The sequence below is a fragment of the Colobus angolensis genome, unplaced genomic scaffold, assembly GCF_000951035.1.
Source record: "Colobus angolensis palliatus isolate OR3802 unplaced genomic scaffold, Cang.pa_1.0 Scaffold164, whole genome shotgun sequence".
Classification (NCBI taxonomy): domain Eukaryota; kingdom Metazoa; phylum Chordata; class Mammalia; order Primates; family Cercopithecidae; genus Colobus; species Colobus angolensis.
Genome location: NW_012114755.1, coordinates 331,038 through 348,927, shown reverse-complemented (window position 1 = coordinate 348,927; position 17,890 = coordinate 331,038). Strand labels below are relative to the sequence as shown.

Below are 17,890 nucleotides of genomic sequence, written 5' to 3'. Positions count from 1 at the left end.
CGTGCGCTGCGTAGATTGTCAGTCTTCAAAATATTAGAAGGCAGTAAAACACATTTCAAACTGCAACAAGGCATAATTTGATCTGTCTGTTCTTCCACAAGGTTGCAAGTCTTAGGGTGAACATTATAAGCATCTGTCATCACTGTGTGCTCTTGGAGTGCCAAGATACTGGTTCTAGTGAATTCTGGTGATAAAAAAAAAATGCTAGACGAAAATACCACTTTTCCTTTGGTCCCTTGAGAATAAGCCCCAAAAACATGTGCTGCCTGCACATGGGGATCTGAATAATTGCAACAATCAGGATTATCTAGAGAGAGTATCCCTGAAGAAGGCACTTAGGGTGATGTTTGTAAATGTCACAGGCTTTCAGTTCTATCTTTGGCCCCCTAGTCCAGTAAGGATTTTGGCTTGTATCAGTGATTTGGAAAACCTAATAATTTTTATGTCTCCAAAGTTGTACTTCCAGGCTGCTGGCTATTTCATATTTTAAAGCATGTTTCTACCTTTAAAGGACAGCAGAGAATAGCAGTGGGCACTGACATGGCTTTACCCCTCCCCACACTAGATAAGGACTGACACATTCAATCTTCTTTTTTTTTGAGATGGAGTCTCGCTCTGTCACCCAGGCTGGAGTGCAATGGCATGATCTCGGCTCACTGCAATAGGTTCAAGAGATTCTTCTGCCTCAGCCTCCCGAGTAGCTGGGATTATAGGCATATGCCACCACGCCCAACTAATTTTGTATTTTTGTGGAGATGGAGTTTCACCATATTGGCCAGGCTGGTCTTGAACTCCTGACCTCAGGTGATCTGCCTGCCTTGGCCTCCCAAAATGCTGAGATTACAGGCATGAGCCACCATGCCCGGCCTCACATTCGATATTTATTTGTGGATAGATTTGGGTTCTTTTTCCAGATTTCCCCACAGTGGCTTTGACAAGTCTTATTTGGAAGAAGTAGCACAGTTACTGAACTGGCGTCTTGTTCCTAGTTTGAATGGTAAGAGCCACAAAATCACCCATACACATGTAGTACATTAAGATTTCACCTACTTTCCCCAGAAATTATTGTTTAGGCAATTAGGGACAGGAAAGTATGAAAAATACAGGTGCTAATTATAACTAGACTCTTTTTTTTATGGTAAGAGATCAAAATTTCAAAGTATTTTACGTATTAATTAAGATATTTCCTCCCCTTAACCTCCAATTAATATCCACAGTAAACAACCTTTATTAATTACATGAGTCTGAACATTTAATATCCAGGAATATGAAGACTGTACACTGGAGTATCCATTTATTGTTTATCTGGTTCCACAGTGGATTTGAGGTAGCTTATGGGAAAAGGATGAAATATGGATAACAAAATAGAACAGTCAGGATCAGTAGGAATATAAATTATATTAGGAGATTAAGCCTAAGGAGACAAGGAGAATGGCAATAGCCTGGTACTATTTCTGTTTAGGTAAAAAGCCAGTTCATTGGACAAGTTGATGTAGCCATTTTTTAAAGAGAAACTTGGAAGCTACTCTGGGTTTTGGAAAGCTCTGTGTAAACATGGGCTGCTTCATGTTCCTGACATTTCAGCTGAACTTTGAAAATCGCTTTTTTTCCCTCCCAACCTCTACCTGACCCCAGCACACACCCACTTCATCTGAGCCAAGGAGGTGTCAATTCTAAAAGTATTTTATCAAACGAGGTTGGCATTTTTCTGGAAATGCTATAACTTGAGTGCCAGCAGGGCATTTGGGAAGCTTGTTTTGGAAACCCTTTCATTATCATGGCTTTCAGGCCCTTGTAAGTAGTTCCAGGACCTCCTACCCTGATGGGCTGCAGTGATAGGAGGACCAAAAAAGGGAGTGTTGAAGTGGAAGGGGGCGGTGAAGTCCTCTTCTCCCAAGCCGGCAGGAGGCAAGATAACCTTTCTTCCATGGCTCCTGTCCCCAGTCTCTCCTCCAGGACCAGAGGGCTTCCTTTCGCTTTCTGTAGGCCTGGTTTGCCAGAGGTCATCCTGAAAGAATGCTGCTCAGATAGGCTCCCAGGAAGCTAATTCAGAGGATGGTGCTGGGATGCAGACTTTGCTGGATCACAGAGGGTTGCCTGGGCAGCGTGCTGTCAGTCTTGAAACAAGTTACAATCTTGGGCTGCAATTTAGCTCTGCTCTTGCTTGTTACAAGCCACCAAAGGTCTCTAGCTAGTAGAGCCACCTTCCCCACACACCCAGGAAGGATTCACAAGACCACGAGATGCCACTGATTACATCTCCTGCCCCCTCCCTGAGTGGAGACCACCATAGCTCACTGGCTTTGTGACTTTCCCTCTGGGACATTTAATCAACGTGTCGAAATAACATGTCCAAAACAGAGTTCTGGATCAATTTTATCACCTCCCCTCCTCTTTGACTTGTCCTTCTCCCAGGCTTATTCATCTCAGGAAATAGTGCTGGCATCCACTCAGTTGCTCAAACCAAAATCCTGGAAGTCTTGTTTTTCTCTTTCCTTCTCTCCTGTCATAAATCCCATCAGTGAGTCCTGTTGGCACTACCACTAACACACTTGGCAGAGCTGAATCCCTCCCAGGAATTTCACTGTTACCATTTTGGCCAGCCACCGTCCTCTCCTGCTTGTACTGATGCAGCAGTCTCTTTACCTCACCTCCCTGCTTTTCCCCACTTCTTTTCAGAGACATTGGCATGGAACTGTAGACAGACTGGCTTTGCATACTGGATCCTCCACTTACTGTGATGGGCAAGTTACCTGACCTCTTTGTGTCTGGGTTTTGTCATCTGTAAAATTGGGACTATAATAGTACTCATTTCAAAAAGTTTTCATGAGGATTAAAGGAGATCATACATACAGAGTTCTTACGACAATTCAGAGCACATAGCTAAGCACTGAGTATTAGGTTTTTATTTATTGTCCTTAATCCCCAGGCCATCCTCTACATAGAAGATATAGAAATCTTTTTGAAAAGCAAATCACATCATGCCTCCTTTCTTTTAAACCCTTCCATGGCTTCCTATTGCCTTTGGAAGAGAACCCAAATTCCTACTAGGTATTATAAGGCTAACCCGACTCCCCTACTTCATCTTTTCCTACCATTCTCACTGGTCACTGAGTTCCAGCCTCACTGTCCTTCTTCCTTCCCAGGAACAAGCTTAGTTTATTCCCATCTATTCTTGTGCCAGGACAGCTCATCCCCTAGGTCTTAGCTTAAATGCCACACTTTAGCGAGGTCTTTCCCGATACATACCCTGACCTGCACATACCACAGTTTGGTTTCTTCATAGCACACATTAATATCTGAAATATTTTGTTTGCTTATTTATTATCGGTATTTCTATCCCTCTGTCTCTTCTGTCACTACTGCATCTACTGTGCTTACTAGACATGATTTGTAGAAGGCCTCCTGGGTTCAAGGCATTCTCAGCCTCCCATGTAGCTGGGATTACAGGCGCGCCACCATGCCCAGCTAAGTTTTTGTTTTGTTTTGTTTGTTTGTTTTGCATTTTTTTAGTAGAGACAGGATTTTACCATGTTGGCCAGGCTGATCTCGAACTCCTGACCTGAAGTTATTGGGCCACCTCAGCCTCCCAAAGTGTTGGGATTACAGGTGTGAGCCACCACACCTGGCCTCAGCTTCAATTATGAGTTAATTCAAGCCTGTTTAGGTGACTCTTGCTAGAAGGTAAAGGTAGACAGGTGTATTAGGTCTTTCTGGCCTCTTGGCTTAGAATTTCTCAGTGTGGGTTCCAGACCACAAGCAGCCAAATCACTGAGAGGCTTGCTAAAATGCAGATTCCTGGGCTCACTCTAGACTTTTGGCATTAAATTCTCTGGTGGTAGGCCCCTGAAATCTGCATTTCTAACCTGGGGTTGTTCTGGTTAAAATATAAGTATGAAAATCATTGGTCATAGTTTTTCTAGCTTATTAGGTGTTTTGTGATTTTGTTTTGTTCTTTGATTTTAATAAATCAATAAAACTATTAATTATTTCTTTTATTAAAACTTGTATTTGGATAGCTTTTGGTCTCTGGCCGTGGAGCAAGTAGGCTTTTTTCCCACCTTAATGGCCCCTAGGTGCCAGGTGCTAGGTCCAAGTTGTCTTCCTTGGTGGTGTGCTCCATGTTTCCAGCTTAGGCAAGGCAGGGAGCCTCATTTCTGTCCCTGAGCTGTTGCCTGGTTCTAAGGCACTGGCCAGCTCTCCAGTGGGTGAACCTTGTGATGCATTTGGTCCCGTTAAAATTATTTTTAAAATTCAGGTTAGTTTTTGTTACTTTCCTCCCAGAAGCAATTCTGGAATGATCCAAATTCCCAGCGTTTAATGTTTGTGCTTTCCTCCCCTCTGTTCATTCTCTAAATAAAGGCCTCATGTTTTAATAGACACAATAACAGTAAAATTAGCTTGATTAGACTCTAGGTGGATTTAAAATGTAACCTAATGGCAGCTCTGTCTGGCTTGGAAATCATGCGTTTTATTTTGAGCAGAGAATGTTGGTATTTGCAATGACCGGTAAGGGATTAAATGATTATTGAATTAAAGTGGTCAAATAATACAAGCATCCCTTATCTTTAGATCCTGTCCTGGTGGTTTTGCCTATTGTATTTTTATTTTTTATTGATTTGTTTTTGAAACAAGGTCTTTCTCTGTTGCCCAGGCTGGAGTGAAGTGGCACAATCATAGCTCATTCTAATCTCTAGCTCCTGGGCTCAAGGGATCCTCCTGCCTCAGCCTCCCAAGTAGCTGGGGCTGTAGGCAGGCACCACCATGCCCATCTACCTATAGTGTTTTGAGAAACTTGGGCCCTCAGCTTGGAGTTTTAATCCTACCTGCCTTCAGTCCTTGGATTAAGAGTTCCTGGGTAATGCCATAAGAGAAAGTCAACAGAGTTGTCTTTCTTACCTCTGTTCCTTCCTCTGGTCTGTGAGCCCCCTACATTCATGGAAAGCTAAAACTGTGAAGCAACTTGTAGTTTAACAGCCTTGAGCCAAAGCACCCACAACTGGCCAGCTCCCTGCTCCCCAAAAAATCCCAGCAGATACTTTGTGTGTGTGTGTGTGTGTGTTTTTCTTTTTTTGAGACGGAGTCTCACTCTGTTGTCAGGCTGGAGTGCAGTGGCGCAATCTCGGCTCACTGCAACCTCCGCCTCCCAGGTTCAAGTGATTATCCTGCCTCAGCCTCCTGAGTAGCTGGGACTACAGGCGCCTGCCACCATGCCCGGCTAATTTTTTATATTTTTAGTAGAAACGGGGTTTCATGATGGTCTCGATCTCTTGACCTCATTGTGATCCACCCACCTCGGCCTTCCAAAGTGCTGGGATTATAGGCGTGAGCTACTACGCCTGGCCCCAGTACATAGTTTCATTAAATAATAATCCCCTACACTGAGGTGGTGCAGTTCCCTTTGTTCAAGAGTTTTTACATCTACCACCTAAAAGGAAAGTAGGGGCTTTATTAGGCTATTTACCAAGGAGAGGGGGAGGCAGAGATCACCCAACCAGTTATTACTGAGCCCAGTCTTATCTATGGCTTGCTGTTATTCAGCTGATTCTTGCCTGTGTGCTTGGTGGCACACCAGGTGTGAGAAAAGCAAGGTGAACAGTTTTGGGTCCTTAGGACCAAAGGTATATGGCTTATATGCTCTCAGCTTATTAAGAACCCAGAATATTTGGTAGAGAGTTTTGGGAGTAGGGGACAGACCCATTAGCTGATATTCATGGCTGCTTCATGTTGGAACCTTTAGTTTAAGCTTCTGAGCGTTATTATAAGCATAGCCCAGGAGGTAAATGTAAAAATGATTTTCTTGCCAATTTTTCCTGCATGGTATCCTAGCGACAATGTACTTTCTGTCCTTGGGTGTGGGGGCACCAACTGGGGCCATATCAAAGCTTGCAGAGGGGAAGAATGTGAAGGGCATGGTCAGTCATCCCTTTAAAAGTCAAGGGATAGTTTCTTTTTATCTTTTGGAGAGTTTTTTAAAAGCAGTTTTTTAAGCAGCATTTTATGTTGTGATTACCAAAGTAATATATGTTTATTGTCTGACAACTTCAAAAACAGAAAATTCAAAGGGAGGAAGTAAAAATCAGCTGTAATCCTGACATTGTTAACATTTTGGTGAATATCCCTCTAGTAATCTTTTATTTATTTATTTATTAACTGAACTTTCAAACAATGATTAGGTTCTAAAATTATAGTGTATGGTAAAAAAAACTCATAAAGTCAAATGTGTACCCTAAACTACCATGGACAGTAATTTTTATGCACACTAAAATTAGACTTAAGAGCAACAAAAATCTACATAAGGGCCAGGTGCGGTGGCTCATGCCTGTAATCCCAGCACTTTGAGAGGGCAGGGCAGGAGGATCATTTGAGCCCAGGATTTGAAACCAGCCTGGACAACATAGTGAGACTCTGTCTCTAAAAAAATTTAAAAAAAATTAGCTGGGCATGGTGGCACACGCTTGTAGTGTCAGTTACTCAGAAGGCTGAGGTGGGAGGAGCACTTGGGCTCCGGGAGGTCGAGGCTGCAGTGAGCCATGATTGTAACACTGAACTAACATGATGGAGCAAGAATACTGTGTCTCAAAATAAAAATAAAAATTAAAAAAAAAAAATCTGGGGGCAAAACCAATCTACCTTTAAGATTACTATCAAACCCCTAATGGGGAGTAGATGGTAGTGGAAAATTGAATTCTGTTCAGCTTGCCTGTAAGGTTTATTTCATTCTGTTTTTTTTTGTTTTTGAGGCAAAGTCTCACTCTGTCACCCAGGCTGGAGTGCAGTGGTGCAATCATAGCTCACTGCAGCCTCAAGCTCCTGGGCTCGAGATCCTCCCACCTCAGCCTCCCGAAGTGCTAGGATGACATGCCATAGTGGCATCACAGTTTACCTCAGATAGTAGATTCTGAGTCAACCAGTAAGAAAAATGAACACAGGTGTTTACCACCTCCCTCCCCAACAGATCACACACACACACACACACACACTCACAATTGGGATGATTTGTTTTGTAACATTTTGTTTTATTCAACAGTATATATTTAATAATTATTTTAAAAGTTGTATGTATTCCATCATAAGCATGTACCACAGTTTATTAACCAATTTCCTGTTGTACAATTAGATTATTTCCAATTACTTGCTGTTATGAAAATGATGAGATGAACATCCTTGAGGATAAATCTTTGTGCTCATCCACAATGAAGTATTCTGGCTAAATTCTTGGTTGTGGAATTGATGGTTCACAGGATATGAGCATTTTAAAGCCTTTTAATTCATATTGCCAAATTGTCCCCAAGATCATTGCATGCTTCCTTCAAAGTGTCTTCTTGCCAACATTACTGGAAATTATTATTCAAAGGAGTCTTGCACAGCATGGCTTTTTTGTTTTTTTGGATGACCCAGGGCTTCTGTTCATTGTCTGGCCAATTTATCCTGGAAAGAGTACATGAAAGGAGGCTAGAGATGATAAGTGCTGGTGGCTGGGTTGTGGGGGAGGGTGGGGAAAGATAACAGAAGGGTGAGCTTGGAGGCCATTTCTTTACTCTGGCCTCCAAGCTATCTTCAGCAGACATCTCAATATTGCTTAATACTTACAGGGCATGTATAGTTTTAAAAAGCGTATTCATGGCCGGGCGCAGTGGCTCAAGCCTGTAATCCCAGCACTTTGGGAGGCCAAGACGGGCGGATCACGAGGTCGGGAGATCGAGACCATCCTGGCTAACATGGTGAAACCCTGTCTCTACTAAAAATACAAAAAATTTGCCGGGCGAGGTGGCCGGCGCCTGTGGTCCCAGCTACTTGGGAGGCTGAGGCAGGAGAATGGAGTGAACCCGGGAGGCGGAGGTTGCAGTGAGCTGAGGTCCAGCCACTGCACTCCAGCCTGGGCGACAGAGCAAGACTCCGTCTCAAAAAAAAAAGCGTATTCACTACTATAATTTTTGATTTGGAAAATAATTTGGTGCCTTGTCACCATGGAAGAATGGGAATGGCATTTGTATATTTATCCAAAAGGAAGTATGGTTTAAAAAAATATATGGAGAAACAGTGTCCTAATCCAACCTCTCATTTTATTTTTATTTTGTTTTGAGACAGGGTCTCGCTTTGTCACCCAGGATGGAGTGCATCACAGATCACTGCAGTCTCAAATTCCTAGGCTCAAGCCATTCCCTCCCTGCTCCCGCCCCTGCCTCAACCTCCTGACTAGGTACCGCTACAGGCTAGCACCACCACCCCCAACCCAACCTCTCATTTTAGGTAGTGACACTGATACCAGAGAGTGGAAGGGGTTTCTCTATGGCCACACAGCAAATTGATGACTGAGTTGGTGCCTCAAGTGAAGGTTGCCGAATTCCTGTACAGTGCTCTTTTGCAGAGGCAGGACAGCCATGGGTAAGGGAGAGATGAGAAAACAGACATAAGGGTGTCTTTGGACAGATAGCCAGGCTGTCTTCTAGGGCCTGGGAGCCACCCTATGCCCCACCTGGATAAAAGCCCAGATGTTTCTAGCATGGCATTTCCACTTCTGCCTAATCATCTACACCTGTGAATGGAAGCAAGCTTATACTTTAATACCCAGTGGTTTTGCCTGAACTTTCCCACCGCCTGGGTAACCTCTCAGCTTTGTCAAGTGTCACTTCGTCAGGGAGCCTTTCTTGACTGCCAAGACTTAAGGCTCCCTGGTGCATTCTGATAGCACCTCTGTAATCCCCTTGCAACAATGGTAATTACTTTGTTCTGTATTTAATATAGGTCTCCCTGACTAGAGTAGAAGCACTGTGAGTGTAGAAAGATTATATGTTGCTCCTGGCATATACTAACCCTTAAATGTTTGCACGTTTGAATATTTGGATGGGTGCTAATGAATGAGTTAGAAGTGTTTGGGCTGCTGAGAGGTGCTGTAGTTCTGATTGCCTGCAGGACCAGGAGAGTGATACCTTATTGCCAAGGGCACTGAGAAAAGAGAGAAAGAAAAGAGACATAGTTGAGGTTGCCAGGGCAGAGACAAGCCAGAGGGTATGGTCTGCTTCGCTGGGTGCCTGATAGCGGCCTCCTGGGTGATGGGGTCGCAGTCACATCTAACCAAGCCTTCATTCCTGGCTTGTCAGAATCCGTTCCCGCAATTTACCAGGGGTTGTTAGAGAGAAGCCTCCATGAATCATTCTGGGGAAGAGAATTCAAGGTCAGGACTCTTGGAGGGGAGACGACAGCAACCCAGGTCTCCTGCAGCCTGGTCTTCCCAGCCGATGGGCACTTGCGGCAACGGATGACAGGTCTGCTGGTGTCTGGCTAGACGCCAGAACAGCACCGTTCTGAGGCCGCAGGTCCTGCCCCTCCGCGCGTTTTCCTCCCCCTCCTCAGTCTCCCTACTCCTCCCACTTGCAGCATCCTCTGCGAGGAAAGGAATGTGCTGCGCTCGGACGCGCCGTCCTGGCCGAGCGGCAGCACCTGGGGCGCGCTCTGGATCGCTGGGGTCCGCCGTCTGGCACTGCGCCACGTGCTTTGGTCGGTGCTGATGTCAAGTGGGTGTGGGCTCCTCGGAAAGGCCCGGGCGAGGACGAGGAGGGCGCGCCATGCGCCGCGGGCGAGCTGAGGCCCCGGCGCCCTCCGTAGTCCAGCGCCGCTGACCGGTGGCCCGCCCGGGCTCGCGGAGCAGTCGCATGGAGCCGCGGAGCTGCCAGCCCTGGCACGCGTGCCCCGCCACGCTGGAGGTCTGGCAGGGGCCGCCAAGGGGGGCCTGCAGGTGTGTGTGCGCGCTGTAACTTTCGGGGGGTCTGCGGGCTGTCGAGCCGACAGGGAGCAGGGTGCACGGGCTCCTTCTGGGGGTGCTTTGTGTCTGGGCGCGGGCGTGACCGGAGCCGGCTAGTCCCTGGCCAGCCATGAGCGAGGGAGCCGTAGCTAGCCGCTGGAGTTTCTGCAAGAGAATTCATTGAGGTGGCGCCCGGCTTTGGGTTACTCCTCGGGAAGGATGCCGAGGGAGCTGCTGTTGTTTTTAAAAATCGGGTCTCCAAGTGCAGCCTGCGTTCATGTTAACAGGATTGTCTCAGCAGCAGACAGCGCCGATTCCCGAAATCGGCTGTGGTTGGGGACCCCACGGCCCCACAGGCGTGCGGGCTGCGGGGACAGCAACTGGCCAGCAGTGGAGGGGGTGGGGAACGGGAAGTGGGCAAAGGCGACCCCGCCAAGCGTTCCGCCCAGTGTGTCGGGGCGCCTGCCCTTCCTCTACACCCACACTTGCCAGGAGTCGGCTACGGAGGAGGTAAGGGGTCAGCTTCTCGCCTGTGACAGCTCTGGTTTCAGACACACCTTCCCGAAGGAATGCAGAGGCTTTGTTCCAGGCGCCCGTTCCAGCCCTGAGCCCTGAAGCCCGCGGGCATAGGGCTGGGACTCCGCTGCCATTACTCATCTTTTATGGCAACGCCGGCAAGCTCCTAGGTAGGCAAGTTAATTATTAATGTGTCTAAGCTGGAGAGAGGAAATCTGAAAATGAGATTGGTGGGTTGCAGGCCTCCCCCTTTCCTTTTTGGCTTTGGCTAGGCAAGGTTTAAGCCCGAGGTATTGCAGTCTATTTCCCGAGAAGGATAAGGGCATTCCCCCAAGGCACGAGCACTGCCCCCCAAGGGGTCCCCTTTCCCTGTCGGTGGGACCGCCCCCTCTCCTCCCAGAGGGCAGAAAGGTGCATCCCTCAGATTTTAATGTACTTTAGAACCCGCCTGTACCCCTCCTCCTTTGCCTTCCTAAACGAATCTCACTCCCATCCCCTTCTTCAAGACAGCTTCCTGAAGAAGCTTCCAGACCAGGTGTGGGAGACCTGAGTCCTCTCAGCAGGTAGAGTCTGAAACATTCTGAAAAATAGAAAAATGTTGCCCTGTCCCAGCCATGGTGCCTGAAAACCTCCTTGCGTGCTCTGCCAGTGCCCTGGGGTGTATTTTCAGGCCTGGGGGCTGTGGGCAGAGGAAGAGGTGTCTGTCAGGTATCACCTGACTTGTCTCTCCCAGGGCCCTCAGCAGGAGGGGAGTAGGGAGGTCCAGGTGGGAAAAAGAGAAGGTGGAGTGAGGCTCCTCCCTCAGGCAGTTTCAGTTTCCCTCCTGTCCTTGTCAGAGGGAGGGTGGGTCTAAGACTGATAGTTGTACAAGGTGTTCTGTTTGTGTGCTGGGGTATTTCTGGGTGGGGCCCTAATGAGTGGGAGTGCAAGGGCCCAGCCTTAAATGGAGGGCTGTGGACCAGGCTGGGCTCTGGGGAGGTGGGAGGGACGGGGGTTGGTTGGAGGCAGACCTGAGGAGATTTTTTTTAACCCAGCCAGGGCCTTAGAAGAGTTGTGAAACTCAGCCTTCCTGGTAGCATTGTGCCTTAGAAACCTGGGAAGCTATGTGCTGGCTTAGGACAGAGTTTTCAGTCCTGTTAATGGAAGGGTCGAAGGAATGGACTGTAGAGTAAGTGTGATGAGGAAGATGAGCATGTCTTGGAAGCTGACATTCTGGGGAGTGTAAGAGGGGGCTGGGTTTATGTAAGAGCGGGGAGGAGCAAAGGCAAAAAGTGTGGGGAGTTGGGTGGGCTTACAGGAGGCAAGGAGCAGGGAGGCAGATTTTAGCCCTGGGTGTGGGCTGTGTATCAGAGAGGTGCTCCGAGACAGGTTGCTATGCTCCCTTCCCTTCCTCCCAATTTTCTATCCCCTTTCTCAGTGACGTGGCTTGCTGAGTTTGCCTGCCTCTCTGCTGTGGTCTCCATGGGCTGGGCTGCTCCAGTCCCTACCTCACTCCAGCCTTCCAGGGAGAAAATGAGTGAAGGAAGGCTTGGCTTTAAAGAGGCTGTTGACTCTGATACCCTGGGTTATTGGGCAATCAGTGCCATCTGCCCTGCCACCGGGTTTGTGGTGTGTACACTCCATGACAGCCCTCCCCTAACACACTGGGCTCTAGCTTGTAGAGTGCCGCTTTCTCCGACCCTGCCCTGAGCTGCTAGTACTCTGTGAATTGAGGATTTGAAGATGGCCTTGATTAGGAACAAGGTTTTTCTGTTATGAAAACCACTGAAGCCTGCCATGTAACGTCTCACCTTTTGGTCTGCTGGTCATGGCTGCATATTTGTGAATAATGGCCCAGCCAGGATGGCCTGGGGCAGCTACTACCCAAGGTGATTCTGGAAAGAGTAGGTGGTTAGTGGGGTCCCTAGGGCACTGAGTTAAGTGAGAGGGCATCAGAGGTTATAGGTTATGGGGAAAGTGAGGCAGTTATCAGGCTGTGGGATGGTGGGGTGAGGATATCATGGCCACTATGGATTGTGAGGACAGAGGACTGAGTAGGGCTGGCTTGGAAATTCCTCATGTGTCTTGCTCCTAATGTCTGCACTGGATGGAGCAGACTATGGTGAGTCCAACATCAGTGGACGCCTCCGTCCTGGGGCCTGACTCCCCCTGCTATCAGGGGAAAGGGGCAGTCTGTCTCTCCGCACCAGCTCTTTAGCTTGTCTTCTCTCTTCCCTCTTAAAAGAGGCACTTGCTTGATGGTGGTTACTGAGTTCTTCAGTAGCAGCTGTGGCAGGGAGTCTTTTCCTGGGATGGGTGGCAAGAGAAGCTCCTTAGGCTAAGAGAAGAGTGGTCTGATGGTTTGTTCTGACTCAGGCAAGATCGGGAGGAGAAACAGACTAAAGACCCTGGCAGCTTTTGCAGTCTTGGTTTGCAAAAGCACGAAGTTCCAACCTAGGGTTTGTGCTGTATCTGGTGAAGGGAAAAGAAGCCAATGTTCCAGGTCTATGCCCTGTGAGTACCCGGGAATGAGGGGAGAAAATGAGGGGTTAATTGAAGCAGTGTGGCAATTTCTTTGGGGGGCTTGGGCTCAAATTCAGTCTCTGCTACTTATTAGCTTTGTGTCCTTCAGCTTCTCTGAGTCTCAGTTTCTTTGCCTGTTTGTTAAATAGGGACAAGGCCACTCCCCCATCCCCAGGACAATTGTGAGAATTGTATGGGATGATTGTAAAGGATTTAACGCAGTACTCACCAATCGATAGCTATTATTTTTCATGAATTAAGGCAGCTAGAGAGTCCTTGGGTCATTAGCTGAGAGGTTTTTTTGTTTTGTTTTTTAAATGTAGAAAATAAGAATGTCACGAATGTATTTTCTGCTGCTGCCAGAGGCCATACCTGGGCTCTTGGGTTCAGATGTGACAACTGTCCTAGAAGAGTTTCATCTGACTTCCACATCAAACCTGTTTCCAGCCTCCAAATATTCAAAGAGGCCTTGGAGAACCGTGAATCTCTGACCGCAGTCATACAGCACAGCTGAACTGGAAAGGTCACCTGCTCAAACTCCAGCCTTCTCTGGTCCAGCCAGGATTAGGGAATATTAGTCCTAAGAGCAACTGGATACCTGTCACATTTTAGCTGTGTGACTCTAGACGAGTCCTTTTATCTCTTTGAGCCAGTGTCCTGTGAGAATAATAAAACCTGCCTCACACACTTGTTCTTATGCTCAAACAGGAGAACGTATGCTCAACTATAATGCGGCATTGTGTATTATTGATAGCTAACTAGGTACCAGACAGTGATCTTAGTATGTTCCTGTATTATCCCATTGAATTATCACAGCAAATTGTGATGCAGCTTAATTATTATCCACATTTCATTGATGAAGAAGTTGAGCTGTTGAGGATTGTAATTGTTATTGTTGGATAACTGACTCCTTATTAGAAATCATGCATCTGAAGACCTATCTCCCAAAGTAGGAATAAACTAAAGTTCCTACAAATATGTTTGCATGCTGCCTTTCTTCCACTGACCTGTTCTAACATCCCAGACTACATCTGAACATAAATTTGTAAAATAAGTTTGCTGTTTTGGCACTCCTCTCTGCCCCCTCATCCATAGGCTCTATGGGGCCAATGGACACAGTGCCTTCTTGTCTGTAACTTTTAAGTGTCACTTGCATGGGATTGTAACACTCTTTGCACTTACCCTACCTAGTAGTTCCTTTTAAGAAAGAGGTTGCTAGTTTGGTTTGACTTTAGGCAGGGGAAATGTTTGGTCTAGAGCTGACTGTTAGGCTCAGAGTTTTCAAGGTCCCATCTTTCTTTCTGACGCATCTGGTAAGTTGTTTTGCTCTGTTCCAGATGATCTGCCTTGAGCAGAGGTCTGAAGTTCTCATTGTGTTGGAAAAAAACGTAAAAGGAACCAAAAAACAAACAAACAAACAAACAAACAAAATGCTCTGTGAAAATTAGGGCTCCCAGCTGGTGGTGTTTCAGACGTGGGCATTGCTCATTAACAGAGTTACGATCACAGCCCCAAATTCATTCTTACTACTTTTGTAGCATGTTTATAAGATTGCAAAAAGGCTGTCGCTTTGTGGGTTATTTTCTCTTTTTATTACTTGAACAACATTTATGCAGGTGTGACACCAATAAAGCAATACACGTCTGGTTTGGAATAAAAAGTGAGACACCACTGGTGAGGCTCTAGGTGTGCTTATGAGATTCTAGAGCTCTGGTTAGCAAAGAAAGGGTTTTCACAGCATGGAGCTGTGTACTCTGCTCCTATAGCAGCCTGCTGGTGTTGTCAGAATGGGCATAGTTCCTGTCATTTTACTGGAACTTGGAAGTGACACGTCTGAAGTCAAGTAGTCTGATATGTAATGGCAGAGACTGGTCTCCAGGTCCCTGACTTTTCGGACTCAGAGGCAAGCAGTCTTATTTGTCCTGATAATAAATTAAATAATTTTTCCTATTACGTACACTTTGTGGGAAATTTAGAATATTTCACTACAAAGAAGATAGAAGGAGGAAATTATGGACCAAGCACCGAAGACAACCACTGTCCATATTTTGATGGATTTTGAAAAACCTTTTCTCTTTTGCTTGTTTAGAAATGGGGACATTTGTTTTTGTCAGGGGAGATTTGCTATTTGCTTTTTATTTATACATCTCTGGGCATATCTAATTTCCTCCTTTGGAACAGGCATTCTTTCTGTAAGGTTTGATTCCCTACAAATTCAGGTGAAGCTCTTTATTTTAAGTAAAGCACTGTGCTAGGCACTGTGGGGGAAAGAGATGAACAAGACATTCCTCCCTTCGGAATTTACAATTAAGTGGGAGAGGCAGATGTGTACTCAACCAATAGTACAGATATAATAGTAATAGCAAACATCTCTGGTATCCAGCCCTTTCCATGTGCTTTATGCAAGTTACTCACACTTAATCCCCAATCAACCCTGTGAAGGAGGCATTGCCCATTTTATAATTGTAGAAACTCAGAGGTTAAATAGTCTGCCTAAGGTGATAAAACTAGCAGCCACCCAAGCTGGGATCCAAATCCAGCTTGTCCCATTACAAAAGCAAGTGTCCTCTCCTGTGAAAAACTGCTGGTATCACAAATCCCAGAAAAGGGAAGCTCAAAGTCAAAGTCCTTTGTGAAGAAAGAAGGGATGGTACATATCTCTTTGTCATTTCCTCTCTCATCCTTTCTCTCTCTCTGATTCTAATTATATTGAGTAATATTTATTATCTTTTTTAAAAAATTCCCTGCTTAGAATCTTTTGTTTTTTTGGGATCATTTGGTAATAAATCTCAGAGTATTGGAACTGGAGGGGAATGAAAAGGTTACCTAGACTATCCCTTTTACTTTCTTTTTTTTTTCCAAATTTTTAATTTTAAGAGATGAGGTCTTGCTCTGTTGCCCAGACTGGAGTGCAGTGGTGTGATCATAGCTCACTGCAGCATCCAACTCCTGGGCTCCTGACCAGCCTCTCAAAAAGATAGCACTACAGGTATGAGCTACCATGCTCGGCTAAGTTTTTTTCTTTTTTTAGAGATGAGATCTCACTATGTTGCCCAGGCTGGTCTTGAACTCCTGGCCTCAAGTGATCTTTCTGCCTGTCTCCTGAGAAGCTGGGATTACAGGCACCAGCCACTGCATCTGGTTCTTTTTCTTTTCTTTTTTTTTTGAGGCGGAGTCTCGCTCTGTCGCCCGGACTGGAGTGCAGTGGCCAGATCTCAGCTCACTGCAAGCTCCGCCTCCTGGGTTTACGCCATTCTCCTGCCTCAGCCTCCCGAGTAGCTGGGACTACAGGCGCCCGCCACCTCGCCCGGCTAGTTTTTGTATTTTTAGTAGAGACGGGGTTTCACCGTGTTAGCCAGGATGGTCTCGATCTCCTGACCTCGTGATCCGCCTGTCTCGGCCTCCCAAAGTGCTGGGATTACAGGCTTGAGCCACCGCGCCTGGCCTCTTTTTATTTTCTTACTGGGGAAAACTGAGTCTTAGAGAAGAGCAGTGACCTGGGCATGCCGAATAGTTTTTAGTTAAGCGAGGACCAGAACTCAAGCTTTCTTTTCACCGGAGTTTCCCAAAGTGTGAAATTATATATGGGGTAATACAGGGGTGAATCAATCAATCTTTCTTTCTTTCTTTCTTTTTGACAGAGTTTCACTCTTGTCACCCAGGCTGGAGTGCAATGGCGTGATCTCAGCTCACTACAACCTCTGCCTCCCAGGTTCAAGTGATTCTCCTGCCTCAGCTCCCAGGTAGCTGGGATTATAGGCATCTGCCATCAAGCCCAGCTATTTTTTTTTGTATTTTTTTAGTAGAGATGGGGTTTCATCATGTTGGCCAGGCTGGTCTCAAACTCCTGACCTCAGGTGATCCGCCCACCTTGGCCTCCCAAAGTGCTGGGATTATAGGCATGAGCCACCACACCTGGCCAAGGAGTGAATATTTCTGAATAGTTTTTTTTTTTGTGAGTATATAATGTTTTTCATGTGTGTTTGAAGAAAAATATAACTAGAACATCAAAGTCATCATTTGGCAGCTGTTATGCTTAGGATATAGCTAGAGTCCTTGTGGTCTATTTAAAGGAAAAAAGTGGAAGTACAGGTTGGACAAGATGTGGCAGAAATTACAGAGGTGGTGTGAGCGATGTGTGGTTAACATTAGGGAAACAGTGCATTTACACCAGTTTATACTTCCTCCTAATGGATCCACCTGCCTGGACAGCTTTATTATTTCAGGGGCAAGTAGAAGGGAGCCAATCCTTAGTGAAAACATACTACTTGCTGGACATTTTACCTGCTGGTCAGTATCAGCGGGCTCATTGTACTGACATGTGTATATATTGAGAAAGCTCAGAAGTTGAGTAACAAGCTCAAGGTTACAGAAGAGAGGTTGGAGAGTGAAGGTTCAGATCCCAGCTTGGACTCCTTCAGTTGCCCCTTATAGCCACCTGCTGCATTCCACAAGGTGAGTGAGCCTGGGACCTTTCTCCTCCTAGGTCTGACTCCTGTTGGGATTTGACATGTTCTTGTTAAGGTACCAGGCTCAAGTGGAAATGAATGTGATTGGGTTGCTAGATTGCTGCTATAGCCTGATAATTTAAGGCTTGATTTTGATAGAATTTTAAAGAATGTGCAGTATTTATCAAATCTGACTCGTGCTATTCAGTGATGGAACCCTTATCCTGCTTCTGTCCATGTTGTGATGACGCCATGTGAATTGTGAGCCCCAGGAAGATGTAGATTGTGAATGACTCTTGAGATTGAGTCATCTATCCATACTTTCAGAGTTCAGAGAATCAACTAGTAGGCATTTACCTAGAGTGGAGGCGTGGAGGTGAGGTGTGGGCTGCTTCCACGTTAGCTGAAGAAACCTGGAGCTGTAGGTTATAGAGAGAAGAACGACTTTCAGGGCCCCTTGTGGGACATTTTGGCTAGAACATGGGATCCAAGCTTTTGGTCCCTCCTAAACCAACCAAGAAGGTTCAACTTCTTAGTGCTTTAGGACTACATGGAGCATGGTCTCTTGCACAAGGTGAACAGTCCCTGCATCTGCGATGTGGTAGGTGCTATGATAGTGGAGTGGGCCAAATGATGGGCCCCTCCAAAAGATGTCCATGTGCTAATACCCAGAACCTGT

The 17,890-nt window shown here is 46.2% G+C and overlaps 1 protein-coding gene across 1 annotated transcript in view; it reads left to right on the top strand.

Annotated features, from left to right (window-relative positions):
• Window positions 1-9,377: 9,377 nt before the first annotated feature.
• Window positions 9,378-17,890, top strand: part of PLEKHA7 (pleckstrin homology domain containing, family A member 7) — a 135,267-nt gene continuing 126,754 nt past the window's right edge. The window contains exon 1 of the mRNA XM_011937430.1: window positions 9,378-9,739. Within this exon, the coding sequence (XP_011792820.1) occupies window positions 9,657-9,739 (83 nt within the window). The 5' untranslated portion in view covers window positions 9,378-9,656. The remainder of the gene's footprint in view (window positions 9,740-17,890) is intronic.